The following is a 24,290-nucleotide window of genomic DNA, read 5'->3' as shown; positions in this document are numbered from 1 at the left end:
GCCCCAGCTATCACTGTCAAAGGAATTATAAAGAAGGAAATGTACACAAGAAAAATCATATTAAAATAAAATAAAGTTTGTGAGAAAATGACCAGGAAATTTACAGCAGGAAATTCAACCTACACTACCCACAGTAAGGTGACCCAAGCACAGTCTGCATAGTTTTGCAACACTGGGCCCATGGTCACTTTCAATATTATTATTCACATAGCAACCTCCCTCTGAATGGCACTGTGAATTCAAATACAAATAGACCTTTGCCCTGAGGCACTTACAACATAGGGAGTCTCAACTTTTTCACAGTGTACCATCCTTTAATACAGAAGTTGTCTTGTGAAGCCTCTCCTCTCTTATGCCTGACTGCAAATCAGCTTCCCTCCCATTTGCAACTAGACAGACAACTTCCTCCTATTTGCAATTCTATAACAACCCTCTGGCAAGCAGAGCAATTGTTTACATGAAAAAAATAGTATTAGGAAGATACTGAATGTATTTATCTCTGTCTTTTTATGCAATTTAGTAACTGGAAATAAGCCAGCTCTCAGCAGACAACAAGCAACTGCTTCATATACCACCAGTGGTTAAGAGACCACAGTCTGAGAACCTCCAAGTCAGATAAAACATGACAAGATACAGGGAGAGATACTATCAACCATGAATGAAGAGATGGTTTATAATATTAGTTCAATAGCCAGCTACGTATTACATACACACAGAGAGATCATTTATTTTATATAGTGGCATCATCTTTATATATGTGGACAAGTAGCCTAGAAAAGAGAGACATCTTACATATGGATGCTAGCAGAATCTGCCATCAGTTGTTATTTCCATAGAGTTGCACCTATTTATTGAATGCTGCAATCAGCGCCCTGCACCAAGCATGGTGCTTGGACTTCTGGGAAATTACCACTGACATTTCAACCCTTTCAGGTGAGCATCCTTTGAGACCACATGGTAATTAAGTACCCATGCTTCAAAAAAGAGCAAATGAAATATACAGGACAAAGATTATTTTTAAGAGACAGCATCCCACAATGTTTATTTGTGGTACAAAAATTCCACACAGCACAGAATCATCCCTTTATACCACACTATGATCCTTTTCAGTGTTAGTTGATCAAATGTCTCTTTAATGCAATGGCTAGGGCCCTTGTCTGGGAGTCAAGAGACCTTGGTTCTATTCCCGGTTCCACCACTTAACTGCTGCATGACTCTGAGCAAGACCCCCTCACCTCTTCGTGCCTCAGTTCCCCCTCTGTAAAATGGGGCTAATGATGCCTCCATTCCTTTGTAAAGTGCTTTGAGCTCTGTGCCAAGGTAAGTACTACAAAGGAGCAGCGCCGAAACATGTATAGGTTGCAGGATGTGTCCCTTAAAAAGCAAGACAGGTTGTCACCCTGGTGGGAAGTATGATCTGTGGAGATGACAGGCCTTAGCAAGAGAGCGGGGAGATCAGCTCTCTCTCCAGTTGTCACTGAGGTGCTGGGCACTGTGTGGGCAGCCCATTGCCCTGGAGACTACCCCAGTGCCAGCTAGGAGCGTTACACGCACAGGGTGCGGGCTCAGCGCGCGGCGGGGGGGGGGTCAGCAGCTCCCCTCCTGGGGGAGGGGGGAGGGAAAAGAGAAGCTGCCTGGCGTCCTGTGGGGCGCGGGGGGTAGAGCTGCCCGGCCCCCCTTGGGGGGGGGGGCAGGCGGGGAAGGAGCTGCCCGGCCCCCCGGGGGGAGGTAGAAGGGGGAGGAGCTGCCCGGCCCCCCGGGGGGAGGCAGAGGAAGGAGCCCGGCCCCCTCGGGGGCTGACAGACGGGGTTGGGGGCTCCCCATGGGCCGGCGGGGTTTGCTGGGGTCGGACACACGCGCGCGCGCTTCCCTTCAGGGCCCGGGCGCCGCGGGTTAAATATCGGTTCCGGGCACCCAGCCCCCGCCCGTCTGTCCGTCCGTCCCGCCCGCCCCCCCCCCGCCCGCTGCGCCGAGCAGCGGCGACTCGAGCCCCGGGGCGGCAGCAGGCCAGGCCCGGCCCAGGCAGGCAGGCAGGCGCCGAGCGGAGCGGAGCGGAGCCCCCCGCGAGCAGCGGCCATGGCCGGGCTGTGGGCGCCGCCCAAGCCGCTGAGCGCGGCGCAGCTGAAGCGCTTGGAGCAGCATCGCTACAGCGCGTCCGGCCGCTCGCTGCTGGAGCCGCCGCTGCAGCTCTACTGGGCCTGGCTGGTGGAGCGGGTCCCGGCCTGGCTGGCCCCCAACACCATCACCCTGAGCGGCCTCCTGCTCAACCTGCTCACCACGCTGCTGCTCGTCGCCTACTGCCCCAGCGCCACCGAGCAGGTACCGCCCGCCCGCCCGCCAGCGGCTCTCCGTCTCGGCCGCCCTCCGCGGCCCCCAGGGACTCACGCCGGAGCCCCCGGCTTGGCACGGCCCCCTCTGTCCAGACTAACCCAGGGGGTGACTCCTCCTCCTCCCTTCCCCCTGCCCTCTTGGTCTGTAGTAATGCCCAGCCCGTGCCCTTCTCCCCAGCCACACTGCCCCCCTCAGATCACGCCCTTACCTCACACTGCCCCCCCTCTACCCCTGTAACTCCCTCTACCCCAGCCACCTGCTGTCTGTCACACACCCCCCCAGAATATCCCCCCCCCCGGGTGTCATCTCTTCTCACTCCACAGTAATCCCCTTCCCCAGGCCCCGCCCTCTCCACAGTAATCCCAGTTATAAAACACACGCGCCCCCAGTTTGCTCTCACCTAAACACCCTGCACTGTGTCCCTAGTGCCCCACTCAAACATTCCCCTCCTCCCTGCAGTAGGCTCCCTTGTAAACAACTTCACTCCCTCCTGCACTGGAATCACTAAATCCACCTATGCTGTAACTGACCTTCTGCTCCCAGGGTCCTGGCCCTGACTGAAACTCCCCCAGCAACCCTCATTTTTCCCTGTGCACATTGTATACACCAGTGATTCCCAACCCTTTTGGCTCGAGGGCCACAGGTATCATTTTTACAACCCTGAAGGGCCACCAGTCTCTACCAGCAGGCCGTGGGAGTTTATCTCCCATCTTCCTGGCTGCAGCAGGGAAACCATATGCATCCTGTAGCCCTGTGCGCTCCAACTGGGTCTCTAGCAGCTCCCTTCTGCAGTCAGGGGGATGGAGGCTCAATGCTCTCCTCCTTCTGGCTCCAGCAGGGATCCCAGCACCTATGGACCCAGGTGGTGCAGTGGGAGCACTTTGCCCTGCTCCCTGCTACAGCCAGGGGGAGGGGAGTGCTGATCTCCCAACCCCTTGACTGCAGCAGAGAGCCTGCACTGGTTTTTTAGCCCTGCAGAAACACATTCTGCCTAGGTCCTTAAGTAGCAGCTCCCTTGTGCAGCCATTGGAGGGGAGCCGCAGGCCACTTTGAAAGCCCCCCAGTCCACAGGTTGGGAACCACTGGTATACACCCATTGTGTGAGGGCTTATAGCTCTGCCTTTAGTGTGAATATCAACCACACAAAAACACCCTGTATACCTCACACGTTGTAATTTCCAGCTGTAACACACACACCTCTCATTGCAAAACAAATTCCTACATGCAGTGAACCTGCCCCCATTGTAATCCCTTCCTACTGTGAGCCTCTGCAAGCTTTAAAAACCACACAACTCTAGCTCTGTCAATTCAGACAATGTTTCGAGCTACCACACAGTAAATCCTACTGAACCCCACCTGTGTTATAACTAGGTTTGGCCTTCTCTTTTTAGAAGGCATTAAACCATGTAACATAGTGGCGTCCAGTCTACACAGAAAAGATCAAATTGTTGTAATGTGAACCAACAAGATTTGTACTATGCAGTGTAGTTGTAGCCATGTCGGTCCCAGGATAATAGAGACAAGGTGGGTGAAGTATTATCTTTTATTGGACCAACTTCTGTGGGTGAGAGAGACAAGCTTTCCAGCCTCCCAGGACTCTTTTTCAGATCTGGGAAAGATACTTCCAGCATCACAGCAAAATACAAGGTGGAACAGATCGTTTAGCAAAAATTGGACATATTTTAAGGGACTATTCAAGGGAGAGTGGCCCGTTAACATCTCTGCAGTTATAGGACAAAAAGAGGGGGTTAGTAGGTTAAGGCTGTTGTAATAAGCCATAAATCTAGTGTGTCTGTTCAGTCCATGACTTTTACTAGCTAGCAGAGTAATGAATTTAAGCTTCTAGGCTCATCTTTTGAAAGTGTTGTGGAGGTTTCTTTTGAGAATGAGGACTGAGAGGTCAGATATAGAGTGATTGCTTTGTGAAAAGCGTTCACCCACAGGTGATAGGGTGTGTTTGTATTTTATCATTTTCCTGTGTGAGTTAATTTCTGAGTGTAGTGATTGTTTGGTTTCACCAACATACACTAGTTAGTGGGGGGCATTTAGTGCATTGGATGAGGTACACCATGTATTGTGATATCCATGTGTAGGACCCATGGATCTTGAAAGGTGTGTTGGGTGTGGATCATTATAGCAGTGGAGATGCATCTGCAGGTTTTGCATCTGTTGTTCTGGCAGAGTCTGGTGCTGCTTTGAGTTGGTGTGCTCTTGTCTGTGGGGAGCTCGCTTCTAATGATGAAAAGTTTCTAATACTTTGCCCTATTCCAAACTTCACTCATTTAGTGGGGTAGGGGACTCCCTTTTGGGGGATGAATTTCAAGCCTGTTTTTGAAGTTTCTCTTTTAGAGAAAAAAAGATGTCTTGTATATTGCCAGTTATCATGGTTTTTTTTTTTTTATCATGAGTGTCATATTTGGTGTCCTTAAGTCCCAGCTCCTGGAGTCATGTCTTTACATGAGAATCTTAGTTTTCTGTGACACTAAGGGGTTTTTGCTCAAAATATCCCACCAATGTTACCAACAGTTCAGCTCCAAAGATGAGTGCACTAGTGTAGACTGAAGTTGCTGGCATTTAAACTGCCTAATGCTACTCTGGTAACTTAGGATATGTCTGCACTGGAGCTGGGGCTGTAATTTCCAGTTTGGGTAGACATACCTGCACTAGTTGTGGCGCTAGCATGCTAAAAATAGAAGTGTAGTCATTGCCGTGCAAGTGGGGGGAGGAGCTAACTGCCCCAAGTACATAGTTGGGGGTCTTGCCCCTCACGCTGCTATGGCTACACTTCTATTTTTAACGCACTAGCTCAATGAGAAATTTTTCTAATTTTTTTCATTGGTCTTAATTTTATAACAGTTGAATTTTGTAAAACCTAAATGCTGGGTCAAATTTCACCTGTCAATATTAATTAAAAATCTCATTGAGCCATCACAGCATCCATTTTAAAAATGTAATAAGAAGCAGGACCCTCTTTTATTGTGTGTTCTTGCTGTTTGAATTTCGAGGGTCATTCTCTCTCACCAACATATACATCACCTTACAACATAAACTCACCCCATTATCCAACTTGTTTGCCCAAACAAATTCTGTCATCTTTCCATTCCAAGAAAGAGAATGAGCAGTGTGGGAGTCCTCCTTGCAGTTTTGAACTACTACTGTGTGCAAGGCAGGGGTGAGGAGGCCTAGACTTTTCTATCCCAAGGTAGAAACCATGGCCTTAGTCCTGTAAGCGCACTTACACAGTCAGACTCTTGGAGAACTTCACTAATGTTAATAGGGCTTTGCAAGGGCCTATCTGTGCAGATCCACTTGCAGGCTCTGGCTCTGACTTTTGCTGTATTTTTGGGATGTGGAGAAACCTATGTTAAGAGCTAAAATGAAACCTCCAAACCTGTTTTCACTTGTGACTCAAAATGTAGGAGGACTCTGTCTTCACAGGTTAAAGCCTAATGGGTTAACCTGATGTTTTAAATATCGCCCTTAGATATTTTCATTTTAGGAAAAATATTTGTGGATCATACAGAGAAGAGTTTACATTATTCAGACTGTAATAATGGAGTGAGATGGAATTACAAACCTGTAGTTAGTTGTGGCTTTGTTTGTGGTAAATAATGCAATAACACACACAAATTCCTCAGGATGTGTAGAAGTGCAGTTGCTCAGAGACCTGGCTCATTCATAACTTTACTCATACCAAGGTTGAAACTGTGCTAGCCACAACAATATCACTGTTGTCAGTAGGATTAGTGTATTATAGATCTTTTGATATTGTAACACTTGAGCATCTTGGCGTGTCTGAGGTATTTTAATACCCTAAACTTTTGCATTATGGCTCTAGATTAATGGCCAGCAAACTTTTTTTTTTTTTTTTAATTTATTTATTTAGAAACAAAATGGTTTTAGTTGGGCAAACTGGGAGAAGCATCCAAATTTGCAATGCCTGCTTTTGAATTCTTAACACCCATTGTTTTCATGCAGTGTAGTTGTAGCTGTGTCAGTCCCAGGATACTCGAGAGACAAGGTAGATGAGGTAATAAAAATAAATTAAATCATTGGCTAACCTGACACATAGCACATGTCAACAGCTCACCTCTACATAATTGGCCCCCAGAAGCAACCTTTCCCATTATAATTGAGTGAGAGTTTTAACTACTTAATTGTGAGGAGTATTACAACATACTGCATTCCCTCTATAAAATTGTGTGGAGTGTTAGAGAGAGAAGATTTTATATAATTAAAGTCCACTGCTAATAGTACCTTAGATTATTGAAATTTAGGTGAGTCTAGGTACACATTTAATAATGATAATATAAAAAGTGTAGGTCATTTAGTGCCTGTGAAAGTCCTGGATTGAGAACCCTCAAGCCTTGATATGGGTTTTAAAGACACAGGAGACAGATTATACTTAGATGGCCTAAAATGATTAAAAGTTATAAAATTCTTAAAATCAATTAAAAGGCAAAGGTCAGTCAGTCAGTCAGTGTGCTATAACAGGTGACTGTCGTAGCAGCTGTTCTGAAGATGTTTATCAAGATACTGGGATTGCATCACTAGCATGTCCTACCCACCGGAAGGAACCAGGAGTTGCATCACTTCTTTTTATAAGTGCACACTCTTATTATCTCACAATATCTTTGTAAAGCTCCAAGATTAGGCAGACCTATTTCCTCCATACTATCCCCATTTGGCAGTGCACAATTGACTGTTCTGCGGGGAAGAAAAATACCCCAAAATGCTAGAGTGCTCTTGGTGAGAGGTTGGGAGGGATGATGGAGAGCCAAGACCAAAATGGCTACTTAGACCTTTGCTGTCCTAACCACTGTAGACCAGGCTGGCTTGCAAGAGGAACTGGGATTGTATTTGACCAGTTTCCCTTTAAAGATTTTAGAAGGTGTGAGGAAAATGCACACTTTTCTACATTCATTCCCTGTTCTTCGAGGGGTCCAACATCAGTAATCCTCAAATGTTCCATTAGTACAGCATAATCTGAGGCCTCCATAAAGATAACGCTACAAAATTGAACTGGAGATAGAAGATGGCCATGTTCCCCTTTATCTGTTTATAAGAATCATACACAAATTAGATGTAACTATAGCAAGATCTAAGAAAGGAGAGTCAAAAAAAAACCTTGATCAGGATAAAATTTGCCCAAAGATAAGAGACTAAGCTGCAAATTATCTGTATTGTATGTTGTATCCACATCCCCTATCCTTTGTCTGTTTTTGGACTGTACGCCCTGCAAGGCAGGGATTGCCCCTTTACTATGTTTATCCCGTGTTCAGCATAATGGGATCCCAATCCTGTCTGGACCTTCTGGGCACTAACATAAATATTTACTGCTATTAGTCACTGAAAGTGGGCATAGATCAAAATGACTGGAGAAAAGCTGATGTACTTATATTTAAAAAGTGCAAAAAGTGAGATTGTACACTGCAGACCAATGTTTCAGGTAGCATTAGAAAGGTAATGTTGATTCTTTCGAGGGGAAGAAGTGTTGATCAGGTGCCAGCATGGATTTCCTTTTAAAAAAAAAAACTATTCACAAAAAACTGAGGTTTTAGATCAGCGGTTCTCAAAACTATGAGACAGGCCTCTGAAGGGAGGTATGGGAATGTGTCAAGCAAGCTGTGTGGTGTGGGAGTTTTTGGGGGCTTTTTGTTTGTTTTTTGAAGAGCTCTCGCTGTCAGTTCTGCATTCTTGGGGCTCGTGCAGAAGGGCTGTGCACACCCGGGAGGCAGAGATCAAGGGGACAGCTGGAGCCCTGCCCCTGGGGCTGACAGCCATCCAGAGCCCTGCCACCCGGGCTTTGGCTCCCCTTCCCTCCCCCTCCTGCCTCTCAGGCCTTCACCTGGAGCCTCACCTGGAGGCTGTCAGCCCCAGGATAGTAGCAGCAGTACAGAAGTAAGGGGGGCAATGGGGTGCTAAGTCGGCTGTAAAAAGTGATATTGATGAATATCACTTTGCCACCCTTCTGTGCTGCTGCTGGCGTGACATTGCCTTCGGAGCTGGGCATCCAGCCAGCAGCCGCTGCTCTCTGCTCAGCTTTAGAGCTGGATGGCAGTCCATATACTTGGGGGCATAAACAACTACAGACACAAAGAAGGAGGGACCCGATCAAATAAGTTTGAGAACCACTGTTTTAGATGAAACAACTAAATTAAGAGATGATAAGGAATCTCTTAATGCTGTTTCTCTCTGTTGGGAGAATTGGGAACAATGGTATAGAGGGACACGCAAAGCCCCTACCATAGTGGAGAAGGTGGAAGAGAATAGGTGTGCACTCAGAGCCCCTGGACTCGGCGGGAGAGGGGAAAGGGAGACACACAGAGCCATGGCATGAGGGAGGAGGTGGAGGTGGAATTGCAGGAGTCCCTGAAATAAAGGGGAATGGGAGAACGGCACATAGGGAGCTTGTGCGGGGAGTGGAGGAATTCAGGGACTCCCTGGTGTGTGTAATGGGCTCGACCTGCAGAAGCAACAAAGTGACACCCTCTAGTTAAGTAGCATGCAGGAAACTAGTGAATAAGACAAATAATAGCTCTTTTTTAGCTGGGTTGAACTACGTGGCAGAGTATAGTGGTAATAATAGATGGTGAGTTTACTGAGTTTTAAATACGGCATGGTATTAAGGGGTTACAGTATTTTCCTGTTTCCCCTGTGGCTGTTGAACTTGCCTTCTCAGATTAGCTCCAGGGGATCTTGTTAGTGCATCTAATTAATGTATTCTTTTGCAACTGCCTGTACTTCTTCCCTAGTGGTGCCAAGTAGTAGTGAAAGAGAGGGAGAGCAAGGGAATCCTCCTGTTTCACTCTGCTCTTCCCCAACGGCAGAAGCAGAGGCCCAGGCATGCTCAGCTCTTGTAGAGAATAGTGACTGAAAGGGGTGAAAAGGAGAGAAGCAGAGCAGGCATTTTTCCTTCTTTTTATCTGCTCCTGCCCCCTCCAGACACAGACAAAACAGACCCTGCAGCAGTTGATGACCAGGCCTGTGCCTGACCTGCAGTATGGAGCACTTATCCCATGGCCTAACACAGGAGGAAAATGCTACATAATCCCCCACCCAAACACCCTTTTGATGGAAATGTGGTATTCCCCAGGCTTGTAACTGTAATACAGTGGTTGTGACTTCTAGGCAGGACTCCTCTAATGAGTTGAAATGGCTTTGAGATGCTGTGATGCTTCCCGTGGGTACTTGGAATTGGGAAGTACTGCAGTACCAGCTGCCCTTTGTCTGAGGAAGCCTTGTCTGTGCCTGTCATGGGTCAGTTCCTCATCTCCACTGGCCATGGGCAACAGAAGTTCTCCCCTCTAGGCCTATGCAGATTCTGCTGTGCCTCTACAGGTTAGCAGCAGGTACACGTCAATCCTCAGGCCCTCTGCATGTCTCTCTGGACTTTCCACCCCCGTTACACTGGACACTCACACTACTCACAGATTTGCTGCTTCCAAAGAAGCAGTAACCCAAGTTTACCAGTTACACCTCAGATCACCACTCCTCTTAACGCCCAGCACTTAAGTATGTTTATGGTGAAATCAAACAAAAGTTTATTGAACAAAGTATAGCAATTCTAGTGATAGCAAGTAGAATTATTGGAAACAAATGGTTACATGTAAAATGAAATCATAACATGCACTCAAGAACCTAGACTTAGCTAACTAGATACTTTAATGTCTTACAGAGCAATCCTCACCCAAAGTCTTTCCAGCATTTTACAGCCAGGCTTGGCTATGATCTTTCATTCATGAGACAAGCCACTCTGTCTGCTTGTCCTCTCAGTGAAAGATCCAGGGTATACCCCTATATCCCCAGTTACACCCAGCAATCCATTACTTTAATTCCTAAACTGCAGGAGGGGATTTTTTTTTTTTTTTACGGTAAATTTCCTCTCTTGGAGATTTCATAATCTCTTGATGAGCACCTGGTGCATCATGCAAACAGGCATCCATTCTGAGACATAACAATACCCCATGCACACACCACCACACAAAGTTACCTCCTGCTTAAAAGGAACCTGTCTAAGATGTGTTGCAGAAGCTGTCTGAAACCTACATCCCAAGCAAGGGGGAAAAAATTGTAGGGAAGGATTGCAGACCAAACTGGAAGAACAAACATAAAACTTAATTATTTTAAAATGTTAAACCTGTATTGGAGCAGTATGGAAACTAGTTTATAATCTCTTTCGTTGGGCTTCCATAATGTTACTTTGCTTTCTACCTGCCACCAAAATGCTGATGTCAGTTGGAATTTAAATCTTTTTATATCCAATTTACAGATAATGCTGAAAATCTTAAGATGCTAGACTTTTAATTTTCTCCTCACTTAATACTATTTTGGAGAAGAAGGGGAGGAAGGGGAGTGTGAAGCATCTTGTTTCATAAATCATTATTTTTAGGCCTTTCTAATCTAGATGTGAATCTAGATCTTTGACCTAAAGATAGATAGGGATTCAGAGTCCCTGACAGTATGTAAACCACAATGAAAGCCCCAAAGTCCTTGGTTTCGTACTTGGGCCAGGAGAGACAACTACTCTTTGAATGAGAGAATATGAATTTGACCAGATTATTACATTGAGTAGTAATAATCATGAAGATGTAATTAAATATATCAAGACTGCACTTGCAATGTCTCTGTCTAAGGAGTGAGAAGAAATAAGATAACCAAGCTGGATTGGTTGAGCACTTAACAATAGGAAAAAACATTCAGACTATAATTTAAATGGTAGTCTTATTTTACATTGAAGTGATACCGACATGAAGAGCATAACAGACGTTATGTTGTGACTACATAAGTAGGTACCCCCACATTGGAGAAGCTTAAACCCAATAATAATAAACATATTTAAAAAGCTTGAAAGCCCATATTTTCTGAGACAGCTTCTAAAATTGTGCCAACAACTGTTTGCAGATGCAAGTAGAAATTGGACACCTACAACAACTACCCAATTAATCCTATAATCGGATGAATATCTAACTAAACTCTATTTGTACTTGCAGAATTGCAAGTGCAATTTAGGGGGTCAGGTTGAGATCCTTTCACAAACTTGGCTTGATTATAATGAATTCTCGGGGCTCCTTAAAGATTTATTTTAGGTCCTGTATTTATTTCCTATATGATTTCTTTGAATGACCTACTTTGGAGAATTAATCTGATTCTGTGCTCAAGACATTCAAATCCTTTATTTCCCTGAGAGTTTTCACTACTTTACTTTCTTTTGATCAGTATGCTATACAGTGGTTAGTATAGTTACCTGGAAATTTCAAATAGATTTAGCAGACAAGGATCACTTGGCCTTCTCTTAACTTGGATGGTTCTACTACTGCCTCCAAGTCAGAAATATACTAGATTCTCATTTAGAAGGTCATATTAGGATTGAATGGATTAAGAAGGGTCCCAAGTACAGATAATTTTTAGAAAGACAAAACTGTCAATGTATCTAAATGTTGTTTAAAAATTCATGGCTTTAAGTATTGTTGTTTTCTGGCTTTATGAGCAAGGCTTTTAAGCTCAAAATGGAACCTTCCTTAAATATGGTGCTAGTTGGAAGATCTTGCTTGTGGATTCCTGGGATGGGTCTAAACCTGATGCATGATTTGTTCTAAACAAACTGATTCACAAGTGCTGTAATGGGCAATAAAAAAGAGGGCTTAAAGGGCATCTATCTCACCACACTTTCATTTTTCCCCCTTTCAGCATTCCCTTCACTGAAAACCTCCTGTCCTAACTAAGTTTAAAAAAGTTTATTTTATTCAGCTGTCAAAATTCTTCCCTTTTCTGATTTAACTGAGAGGATTGGCTGATTTGTGGGTGTACCTGTTGTGTGAGTATTTACTTAATATGGGTTACTCCCTGGCTCTCAAACTGAATATTAATGAATAGATGTGGGGCTATCCATGTAATATATAAGTTGTTATCCAAATACACTCTCCAACCTTTAATTAACAGACTTGAAAAAGAAATATTATCTATTTTGATTAGGATATATGCAGTAGAGCCAAATTCTGCCCTGTTGCACGCGTGAGCTCCCACTGAAGATGGATTGTACAAGAGTAACTGATGGCAGGACATAAGAGAGTTCCTACCTAGGGAGAGAAGAGAATTAATTTTCATAATTTACTATGGCTTTTTCGCTATTTGATATATACATATTGCATGTCACCTTTAGGTTTGACTTTGTTTCTTCCTGAACAATTTTTTGTGTAAAGCGTGACAGTTGGTAACAACTTGGGGGCAAAAATCCTCCACTGAACCTCCACTGAAACTAGGTTTGGGAGTATATGAGGAAAAGTAATTGGTAAGGATTAGTTGTCAAGCAGACAAAGTCATACTGATTTCTGAAAGCTAAATCTCCCCTCCTAGATGGGACCACTATCATGGCAAAGTCTCCTAAACTAAAACCCAGTGATGAATGATTGAAAACAGCCCGCAGTTAATTTAAAACAAGAAATAAATAAATGATCATCTACATTCAATAGACGTTTATTCTTCATTCTTAAGAGAATCATTTATTTACTTTGGGAGAGATTCTGCAAGGCACAGACGGCAGTTAGGTGTCTGCCCACCATTTGAGCCTTGGAAAAATCTCCCACTTTGTGTATTTAAAAACTAAAATTTCTGTTAGCAAAATTACTAACTGAATTTTCTGCTTTTATTTGCATATTAATTCAATTTGATATGCAAGTAAAACCAGCTCTCTTAAATACCTAGGAAGAAAATAAAATCCAGAGTTAATCATATCATTGACTTCAGAGAATTTGAATGAATCCCTGAACACTTTTTTTCCCTACTAATTATATGGTCCTCTTTCAGTTTGCAGGTGAGAAAATTGAAGCTGATTAATCTTGATGCCACTTTAAATAGCTGTATCTACCTAAACGTTTAGTTTTGTAAATGAAAGCACAAGTGTGAGACTGCATAGATTAAAAATGACAGACTTCTGTTTCAGTGATGTAAACTGGGTAATTCATTTCAGATTTACTGCGGTTTACACTGCTGGAATTGAAAGAAGAATTTGGCCTGCCCATGGTAGTCTCTTAGCACAGTACTGCCCTGAGAGTTTTTAATGCAGAGAAAATCTGTAGTATGATAGGTTTTGGCTAATAGTAAGTAATCTGGAACTGACTGTATTGATATTTATGCATCTGTTTCAGGCACCGTTTTGGGTATTCCTCTTGTGTGCGTTAGGACTCTTTCTTTACCAGTCCCTGGATGCTATTGATGGGAAACAAGCCAGAAGAACAAACAGTAGTTCCCCCTTAGGGGAACTTTTTGACCATGGTTGTGACTCTATTTCCACAGGTAACTTTATTTCTGACTTTTTAAAACTAGGATGGGTAACTTGTACCTTACTAGGATTAGTTTTTTCCAGTCTGGCCTAATGGGTAAAGCTCTAAACTGGCACTTTAGAGTCCTGGGTTCTATTACCGGCCTGCTAGGTGACTATGAACAAGTCACTTCCCCTGTTGGTGCCTCTGTTTTTCATCTGTAAAATGGGAATAAGGCTACTGACCTCATTTGTAAAGCTCTTTGAGATCCACTGATGAAATGCACTGTATGAGAGCTAGGTGATTACTTACTAACCTAGCGAGGAGGAAAATATTTCAGAAGTGGCCCTGAGAGATGTACAGTACATATTAACTAGCTCTTGCATGCACATATTGAAAGCATGGTGTGAGTGTGTTCCCTCTATTGAATCTGATCACTTTTTGTAAGCAATACGGTACATTCAGAGATTTCCTTAGAGACAAGTGCAGTATCTCTAGGCATATCATTGTTCAGGCTTTTTTAACACTAATATCTACAGTATGCGTTTCCATCTGATGTGACACACATAAGGAATTAAATCTCTCCTGACTTGATATTCTAGTTCTGTATAAATTAAGATGGGTGAGCCACCATAGGTTTCATTTTCCTGAATGGGGCTCAGCTTCAAGTTTGGAAAATGCTGTCCAACAAGTCACTATACTATTGCAATCAAACTTTATCTAATGTTTGTCTTTAAAATTGCAGATAGTATAATTATTTATGACTAACCAGGTTTATCTCTGCCTTTCAGTTTTTGTTTCTATTGGAGCCTGCATAGCTGTTCGACTAGGAACGAACCCTGACTGGCTGTTTTTCTGTTGTTTTGTGGGAACATTCATGTTTTATTGTGCTCACTGGCAGACATATGTATCAGGCATGTTAAAGTTTGGAAAGTAAGTAGAACTCTCTTTAGACCCATATACAATTGATCATTGGATTTGATAAATCAGATTTTGATTGTCTTTAAAATTTCAGAGGGGTAGCCGTGTTAGTCTGTTTACGGCAAAAACAACGAGAGTCCTGTAACACTTTAAAGACTAACAAATTTAATTTCTGCAGACATAAGCTTTCGTGGGCTGCAACCCACTTCGTCAGACGCAAGAAATAGAAATCAGATGGGGGTATATATGTACATCCAAGGGTAAGGAACAACAATGGGGAGGGTAGGTGTTAGCAAAGTCCATTCAGTTAGAGTAGATGTGGCCTGTTCACAACCCAATCACAATTGATTAGAAGGTGAGAATGTGTGAACAGTGACAATTACTACTTGTGTATATATATATATATATATATACACACCCTATCTGATTTCTATTTCTTGCGTCTTGGTCTAAAGGAAGATAATGGAATCTGCATTAGCTCCTTCTATAATAGTAGTAAAGCACGCACGGTGGCACTGGAAGCTTTTCTGCCAATGTCCCTCAGTCCTGTATTTGTAATTGTTCCTCTCTAAAAGTGAAATGATAATTTAATCTCTCACTTCTGTTCTTGGGCCCCTTTGCTGAGATTATTAGTGAGGATGGTGATTTTCTTTGATATGTGGGTAACTATGTACTAGATCACTTCATAGCAATAAAAGATGATCAGATGGGGAACAACATTTGGACATTACTAATAGGGGTTTGATTAGAACCAATGGTACAGAAGTAAGAATATATCTCACTATGAATGGTCTGAACCAACCAATGCCCTGAAGAGCAGACAGACATTCATGGGAAGTTGCAAAATAGATTCTTTTAAATGGTATTGATGCACATCCTTGTCTTTTTTTATTCATAGTTCTTTAGTCCTACAAATATACAAGCCAACACAGTTTGGCAGCTTAGAAAAATTAGTCTACTTAAATATTTTAAATTTAACTTCACATGTATGGTGCAAGTTCTGTGCACACAAGCTTTGTTGCTAATACAACTGACATACAGTAAGTGCTGGTAGTTTTCAGAAAAGGCTTTTCAAGCACTTTCTAAAGATGGGCATTTCTTCTTCGGGTCTTGCCCATATCAATTCCATGTTATGTATGTGCATGCCCATGTGCATGGCTACTGGAGATTATGGTATCTGCAGGGCAGGCTCTGGCACCCCTGGAAGCCCCGCGCTCATGCGCTGGTATATGAGGCACTGCCAGCCCTGCACCTTCTCAGTTTCTCCTTTCCACTCATGACGGATTCTGGAACACCTTTTCTCTCTTGCAATCACAAGTGGCTTAGTGGTTATCTCTCTAACTCTTGTATATAGTTAGTTAATAGTTTAATAAGTTAGGTATAATGGTCCTTTCAGGGATGTTTGCCCAGGGACGGAGCATGCCCTGGTCCCCGGGCTTCAAACAGTGTTCTTTGTCATAAGCCCTTTCCAGTAAATGACCCCCATGCCAGTTGTTTTCAGTGTTTAGGGGAGATGCACATCACAGACTGGTGGCAAAAGCAGTGTTTAGGAGACCATTGCAACATTTTATAACTGTCTTCATGATAGAATAGTTGACATTTCAATAGTTTCTTGTACAGATATTCTCTCCAAATTAAAACTTTCTTATTTGAATAAGAAAAGACAGTGAAGTGTGGTTTGTACTGACCCGTTCAACAGGATGGACTAGCTGTTCCAGATGATATGGTATGATAAAGCCAGCCAGCTCAAAGCAATAGTGGATTGGGGGTGCTCTAATCCAGCCAAACACTGGGTCTCTATTGAACAAGGAAGTTTTGGCAGAAACTCTTCCCTTCTCAGTGACACACATTGCAAATCATCCAGATTTTAACCCAAATCACAAACCAGAGTTTTAAGGATGGAGAGAGTCTTTGAATACATACTTTTGGCCTGCTATTCACCAAAGAAACTTAACTTAGAAATCAAAACTAACCAATTCCTTCAAGTTAGGCACTATGTTTCTCAATTTTCTAGAAGAGTTGTTTTATACAGAAACAAATTTAATAGACTCAATGGATTCTGGTCAGTTGGAAATGAAAAAAGAATTGATACAAATCTTTGCAGAAAACTTTTCTTTCCTAAGTAATGTCTGTATGTGATAGACAAATTACCCACATGGGAATGGCTTTCCTCTGGAAAAGTGGACAAGCAACCTCAGTCTGAGCATAAGAGGAAAAAAAAGTTGATACAATTTCAAATGATATTTCACAGCAGTCAGGTTAACAAACATGATTTGAATGGGGGATAAATGTTGGAGAAGTTGTGGGTGAAAGATTTTATGCATATATGGTGGACATGTCCAGTCATTGGAGAATATTGGGATGTGATCTGGTAATACATATAAAACAATCTGATAATATTTGGTGATAAATGTTACCTTGACAGTCCGCCTGGGGCTTCCTAGTGGAAATGGTCACATAAAAGGAAACAAAACTTACCTGCTGGTAGGTGCTACACATTATTCATAACCTAGAAAAAAGAACAATAGTCCAAAATTAGAGGGATGGTTTTGTATTGATTTTTCCATAAGCACCTCCCTTTTAAAAAACAAGACATCAATTACATAGAAATAGACAGATGACAGAAGTTTGATATTTGGTTGCCATTTATTCAATACTCAAAGTACATTTGCCTGCAAAAATACCCAGCACATCTGTCTGATTTTTGTGAATATTAATGTTGGATAATCAGACTGTTTGTTTGTTTTGATAGTCAGTTTTAATCAATTTAATAAAACATGCCATGGATGGTGTAAAGGTTCACTCTATAATATGGTTAAAACCCTGTTAAATAGAGAGATCTTATGATGATAATACTGTTTTTTTCCTTAAAAGCTCACTGCTGTAATGATCGTTTTAATATTTACATGACAATAATTTGTAAGTTTATTAAAATTTCCTATATAGCTATACTAAAAAAAATCCAAAAACCCTCCAAGTTTTCTGTGCATAACTGTAAGCAATATACAGGTATTTAACAAAATGTATGTTTTTGCTTTAGTTGATAAGTAGAAATTATTGGTCACAGAAATCATGTATTTTCTATACATGGCATGTCTTGAATGGATACATTTTAATTACTAATAATTTATTCCCACTCTCCAACACCCTCACCCCAAAAACTGATGTATGAACTAAGCCTGCGTCCTCTTTTCTTTCTAGAGTTGATGTAACTGAAGTTCAGATAGCCATAATAATCCTCTTCTTGTTGTCTGCATTTGGTGGAACCACTATGTGGGACTATAAGGTAAGTGTACCAAGCATTCAGACTTTCACAGTTGTATCTGAAGTGGTCATGTGCAGGCATATTGATGTTTAATACAGTAATTGTTTTTAAATCTCCTGTATTTAGCTTATGTGGCATTTGTTAAATCTTTGGTTTTATTTCAGTTTTAATACATACAAACCTTGCTTTATATACTTACCATAGGATGCCTGTTTCCATGTAGTTCAGTACTGTATCTCTTGGATGTGATGGTGTGGTTTCCTATGCATGAATATAGAGCTACACAGAGGAAAAAGACCCCATCTGCCATATGTAAACTTCAGGCCTGGAAAAATACATTTTGATTATAGTTCAAAGGAATCTTACCCATGGTCTGTTTTTCATATGTAATAGTTTTCTATTACGTCCACTTTTTATATTTAATTATTACTGTTCTGTAAATTTCTGCCTAAAATGATAACCTTTAAATAGACTTTATCAATTGTAAAACAAACTGTTCATTAAAATCTATGAAGCCAATGGGCCAAATTTTGCTTTATGCTGACATAAATCTGGAATAATTTAAAGTTAATGGAGCTGCACTGGATTTACATTGGTATAAGAGCTGATCTGGCCCTGTAACTTTAAAATATCTTCCCAATAGTGTTCTGGCATCATATTTTAAAAAATATTTCCAGTCTATTTGGGAGAAGGGGAAAGAGTGACTCATGTTTCATGTAGACTAGAACCATATAGGATTGACTGCAGAAATTTTTTTAGAAGTTGGAATCACTTTCAGTGAAGTCATAGAATCATAGAAGATTAGAGTTGGAAGGGACCTCAGGAGGTCATCTAGTCCGACCCCCTGCTCAAAGCAGGACTAACCTCAGCTAAATCATCCCAGCCAGGACTTTGTCAAGCCGCAGTTTAAAAACCTCTAAGGATGGAGATTCCACCACCTCCCTAGGTAACCCATTCCAGGGCTTCACCACCCTCCTAGTGAAAAACTTTTTCCTAATGTCCAACCTATCCCTCCCCCCCTGCAACTTGAGACCACTGTTCCTTGTTCTGTCATCTACTACCATTGAGAACAGCCTAGCTCCATCCTCCCTGGAACCCATTTTCAGGTAGTTAAAGGCTGCTATCAAATCCCCCCTCATTCTTCTCTTCTGCAAACTAAACAAGCCTAGTTCTCTCAGCCTCTCTTCATAAGTCTTGTGCTCCGGCCCCCTAATCATTTTTGTTACCCTCCACTGGACACTCTCCAACTTGTCCACATCCTTTTAGTAGTGGGAGGCCCAAAACTGGACACAATACTCCAAATGCAGCCTCACCAATGCTGAATAGAGGGGAATAATCACTTCCCTCAATCTGCTGGCAATGCTTCTACTAATGCAGCCCAATATGCTATTAGCCTTCTTGGCAACCAGGACACACTGCTGACTCATATCCAGCTTCTTATCCACTTTAACTCCCAGGTCCTTTTCTGCAGAACTGCTGCCTAGCCTGTCGGTCCACAGTCTATAGCTGTGCATGGGATTCTTCCGTCCTAAGTGCAGGACTCTGCCCTTGTTGAACCTCATCAGATTTCTTTTGGCCCAATCCTCCAATTTGTTTAGGTCCCTCTGTATCCTATCCCTACCTTCCTGGGTTTCTACCACTCCCCCTAGCTTAGTATCATCTGCAAACTTGCTGAGGGTGCAATATGCCCCATCCTCTAGATCAGCGGTTCTCAACCAGTGGTACGTGTACCACCAGTGGTACTTACGAGAAGGCTGGGTGGTACGCGAGCCGTACCGCGCCGCCGAATCCGCCGCCGGAAGTGCCCTCCCGCCCGCCCTTGCGAAACTTTGCCGCCGAAAATGGGCAAACGGCGGAAGGGTTTCGGCGGCGGGTATTGTTTCCCCTATGTAAGCCGCCGCAAGTTTCTCCCCGCCCCTGCGAAACCCCGCCGCAAATCCCTCCCGCCGCCGCCGCGAAACCCCGCCGCAGGTCCCCTCCCTTTTTTTCCCGAGTGGTACTTGGGTCGGGTACAGTCAGGTCAAGTGGTACTTGACCTGACTGTACCTGGCCCGAGTGGTACTCGGGGGGGGAAAAAAGGTTGAGCACCGCTGCTCCAGATCATTAATGAAGATGTTGAACAGAACTGACCCCTGGGGCTCTCCGCTTGTGACCAGCTGCCAGCTAGACATGGAGCCATTGATCACTAGCCGTTGAGCCCAATGATCTAGCCAGCTCTCTATCCATTTTATAGTCCATTCATCCAACCCATACTACTTTAACTTGCTGATCAGAATACTGCTGTATCCTGGACTGTAGTTCCAGTTCCTGGTGTTTTTGTTTTCATCTATATTACACAGTACTATTTGATCAGAATAGATATTAATACCATGCAACATCAAATTCATTTTGCAGTCTGGATAATTTTGGTAGTGTTTTATTGTATTTGAATCATTCATCAATTTGGCAATTATTACATGGCAAGTTATTTTTAGAGGGAAATGTTGCCTTAAATAATTTGGTTTTCTTCTCCCCAAATAGCTTTTGTTCTGTTTCTGAAACTATTAAGATTGAAATAAAAACCTTAAGTGGGATCTATAGATTTCACAAACTTGACTGATTAATTTATTATATTGTTTGTGTTAATTGCTGGATTGATTTTCGTCTCTGCCTTAGCATTAAAATCTAAAGTAAAAACAAGTCTGTCTCCAAAAATATGTTCATGGTTTCAGGAAATTTATTGCTACTCTTTTTTTAACCCTTTGCTGCCTTGGAAGTTTCCTTGAAACTGCATTTGACTCTAAAAGGTAAATATTTTATTACAAATCTATATCTGGACAATACACATAATGCAAATATATACATCATATGATGTATAACTTAAACACAAAGCAGGCAGATGGAGTTTGCATTTCCTGTGGTGCTGCATTGTGCTGACCAATGAATTTGAAGGAACTATCCTTTTTCCTTTGACACAACTTTTCTGTTGAATCAAATTTGAGATAGAATTAGCAAAGTAGAAAAAGGGCCTTTTAAGGGCATTGTAAATACTAGCACCATAAAATTCAGCTGAATTTCAAGGGCAGAATTTATCCTCCTACTTCTCAAACAAAGATTTAAACATTATTTAAAAAAAAAAGGTAATCTGTCCTCTCAAGGTCAGGACTATACTCTGAAATTGTTTTGAGTGTAAGTTTTAAGGAAAAAGGTTAGTTAAAATAGAGCAATACAAATGGTTTTTGGACACTTCAGCAGCTGTTTAAATTTTTCCAAGGAATGATGAATTTTTTTAAAACCTTTTTCCTGCAAGATCCCTTTGATAGACCTAAAACTGAAGACTTTTCCTGTTCTTGGAATAGTGGGTGGAGCATTATTTTCCTGTTCCAACTATTTCCGTGTCATCTTTGGTGGTGGAGTTGGCAAGAATGGATCTACAATTGCAGTAAGATATTTTACAAATTAAACTGTATTCTAGTAGCAGGAGTGGGTGGGCAGGGGACACTGTTATTAGATCAGTAGTTTGGCTAGTACTTCTGACCATTTTATTGACTATTTAAGCAATCTAATACTTTGATTCTACTATATTTGATATATTTCAATGCTGTCTCTAAAGCCATTAAATATATATGAATGAGACAGCTAATAATAACTCAACTGCAGTGGTATCTCATGTCTATTTTCTGTATACTCTTGATTAGGGCTCCTGTATTGTCACAGAAACAGCAATGAGGTTTGAATTTGTAAAATATAATAGGAAAGAAAAGTCAGCATGAATGCCCCTAATACATAGAAGCTCAGGGCCTGATTTCCTCCTCCTCCCCCGACATGTTGAGTACACATGATTTCATTTGGCTTTTAGGAGTTGTGGTTGGACAGCACTTCTGAAAATTGGGCCCAATACTTCATGGTCTGATTCAAGTTTTGTGGAGAAATGTTTTCTGCTTTTGTGTGTTTCAGGGCACTAGCGTTCTTTCACCGGGCCTCCATATAGGACTCGTTATCACTTTGGCAATAATGATCTATAAAAAATCTACAACTCAGCTGTTTGAAAAGCACCCTTGCCTCTATGTCTTAACATTTGGATTTGTGAGTGCTAAGATCACACAAAAATTGGTGGTAAGGAATTTTGTTTGTTGCTATTGAATGTGTATATTTGGTATTTATGAAAGTGAGGAATTGAAAGTTTAGCTGAAGGTGGGCATTGTGCAAGCTCTCCCACTCAACTCTGCTAATGTACCCTATTTGTTATTGCAGAACCTCTACTACTACAACTAACCTGGGCCTGTCAGATTGTCTGGGTTTCACAAGCAGGACCTAACTGCCATGGTGGCCAAGTTCAAAATTTAGATCCTCAAAACCCTGCACAGCTACTACCTAACCCTGTATATATCCAAACTCCCTCGAGCTCTAACTTTCCACTAGTAAAGTTTTCTAGGAGCTTAAACTTCCACTGGGGGGAAATGTACACAGCCACTTCAGTCCTGCCACCAGTTTGCAGGTCAGCACCTAATTTATGCCTAAACCCCAGCAGGGTTCACAAACTAGGCATTCACCCACTATCTCTTCTGTGAGATCCCATCCAGTAGATGTGCTCAGAGGCCTCCTTAGAGTACATCAACTGGATTGGGCCCTGCACAAAACATAGCCTGAGGAGGAGGTGGTGATGACTCTGCCTGATCCAGAACTTGGTTTTCCCACATCCCAGGTGAGTGCCCTAACCACTGGGCTATGGGTTATAGTGGGATGGCTGTGTTTCACTCTCTCCTATTGAAGCTGTTCCACTTCTATAAAATCCTTAAATATTCATTGGGCCCAAGAGGGAGAGATTGACTTCATGGCCCACTGGTTAGGGCACTCACCTGAGATGCAGGAGAACCAAGTGCAAGGCCATGTGCCACTGAATATTTAATTACATAGTAAAATATTTTGTATAAAGTGGAACAGCTTCAACAGGAGACATCAAAACCCATCCAAGAATATATAGCCTGGTGGTTTGGGCATTCCTGCTTTATCTTCTTAATCTTTAGATTGACATACACTGAATTCTTCTAGACAACTGAAAGTACGTTATGTTTACTTTTCTCTCTCATAGTTATCTACATTATTTTTCTTTTTCATAAGAGGGCAGGACTCACACCAGACTGAGATCTGCCTTACCTAGACTGGAAACCACAAGGTCAACAAAGCTTTTTAGCATTATTCCGGATATAAATATTGGAGGACTTTTTTCTTGTGATTCTCTTTTTGTACGGGAACAGACTTTGAATGGTCTAACAAAGCTTCACTGTACAGCTAAATAGCGAAGTATTAGGTTTGAGTTGAGAAGCAACTATGGCACAGACTCACTGCTTAGACGTCACATGTGCATACAGAGCAAAGTAACAAGGAAGCACTGGATCCAGAAGGCTCAGTAAGACTCTTTGAAGGTGTACAAGAACCTGTAAACACAGCTAGTTACCAGTCAGCAGGGAAAAAGGCCTTTGGGAAGGAAGAGCTCTATGTGCAGTTGTTTACATAGCTGGGTTGGATCCAAAGGTAGTTTTCTCTACTTAATGGAAGTCTTTGTTGTAGCTAAAATATTGACAACACTAACATATGGTCACAGTCAGTCAGTTTTTTTTGCCCAGTCACATAAGCTTCATGGTAACATCACTTTCCTTGGAGGGAAGAAACTTGCATACTTACGCTTCTTTAATGTAAAGGTGTACATGCTAGGAGTAACAGCAGCAAAGCTGAAACTGATTGAGCAGCAAGTAGGCATGTATTAGAGAGGCAGAGGAGACAGGGTGGGCAAAAGCAGATTTGGTGGTATTGCTTATGGGCTCACCCAAAAGATGTTCCTAAATAGTAGCAGAGCTTAGAGCACTTTAAATAGAAAATGCCCTTATAAAAAAAACTGAGGGTTTTTTAATTAATCAGTTGAACAGGTTGACTGTGTCCCTTCTAAGAGCATTTATTTTTATTTGTACTGTTCCTTAATTATGTTACCATAATAGTTAATATTCTCAAAGTAAATTTTCATTGATGCAAAATGTCAAGCTTTGTAGCTATGCCCAATCTTGTTTTATTTAGGTGGCCCACATGACAAAAAGTGAGATCCATCTTCAAGATACTGCATTTATTGGGCCAGCTCTTCTGTTTTTGGACCAGTACTTCGACAGTTTTATTGACGAATATATTGTTCTATGGGTAGCATTGGTAAGCATTTGTTTTAAACTTTAATTTATAAATCCACTGAAACAGTGTTAAATGCTTATTTTCATATAGGAGATGTGTATAAGGGGCAGGTTGAAAACTCAGTTCCTCTCATCTTATGCCACATTTAGGCTAGTTGCTTCGCCTTTAGCTGTCACGGTATTGGGCACCAAGATTCTATGCAATTCATGGTTTGGGGCTGAAGTTTAGGACAAAAGAAAATTCTGATGGCTCATGTCCTGAATTCAGACTTTCGCTTTGGTGTAAATGTTAGCCTGAATTTAGCAGAGTAATTTTAACAAAACTTTAATCTGCATGAATGCTTAGCAGTGGAAACA

At 42.0% G+C, this 24,290-nt stretch overlaps 1 protein-coding gene across 8 annotated transcripts in view; it reads left to right on the top strand.

Annotated features, from left to right (window-relative positions):
- Positions 1 to 1,849: 1,849 nt before the first annotated feature.
- CHPT1 (choline phosphotransferase 1) overlaps positions 1,850 to 24,290 on the top strand; it is a 27,330-nt gene continuing 4,889 nt past the window's right edge. For 2 of the 8 annotated variants that reach the window (XM_067536027.1, XM_067536026.1), the window contains exons 1-7: positions 1,850 to 2,319; positions 13,479 to 13,626; positions 14,384 to 14,525; positions 17,715 to 17,799; positions 21,068 to 21,199; positions 21,715 to 21,873; positions 23,830 to 23,955. In XM_067536027.1, coding sequence (XP_067392128.1) covers positions 2,077 to 2,319; positions 13,479 to 13,626; positions 14,384 to 14,525; positions 17,715 to 17,799; positions 21,068 to 21,199; positions 21,715 to 21,873; positions 23,830 to 23,955 — 1,035 coding nt within the window. In that variant the 5' untranslated portion in view covers positions 1,850 to 2,076. The remainder of the gene's footprint in view (positions 2,320 to 13,478; positions 13,627 to 14,383; positions 14,526 to 17,714; positions 17,800 to 21,067; positions 21,200 to 21,714; positions 21,874 to 23,829; positions 23,956 to 24,290) is intronic. The other 6 variants (XM_067536028.1, XM_067536025.1, XM_067536024.1 and 3 more) reach the window with 4 other exon arrangements.

This window comes from Emydura macquarii, unplaced genomic scaffold (assembly GCF_026122565.2).
Source record: "Emydura macquarii macquarii isolate MOO-44397 ecotype Brisbane River unplaced genomic scaffold, CSIRO-AGI_Emac_v2 contig_3530, whole genome shotgun sequence".
Taxonomy (NCBI): domain Eukaryota; kingdom Metazoa; phylum Chordata; order Testudines; family Chelidae; genus Emydura; species Emydura macquarii.
This window is presented reverse-complemented; position numbering and strand designations above follow the sequence as displayed.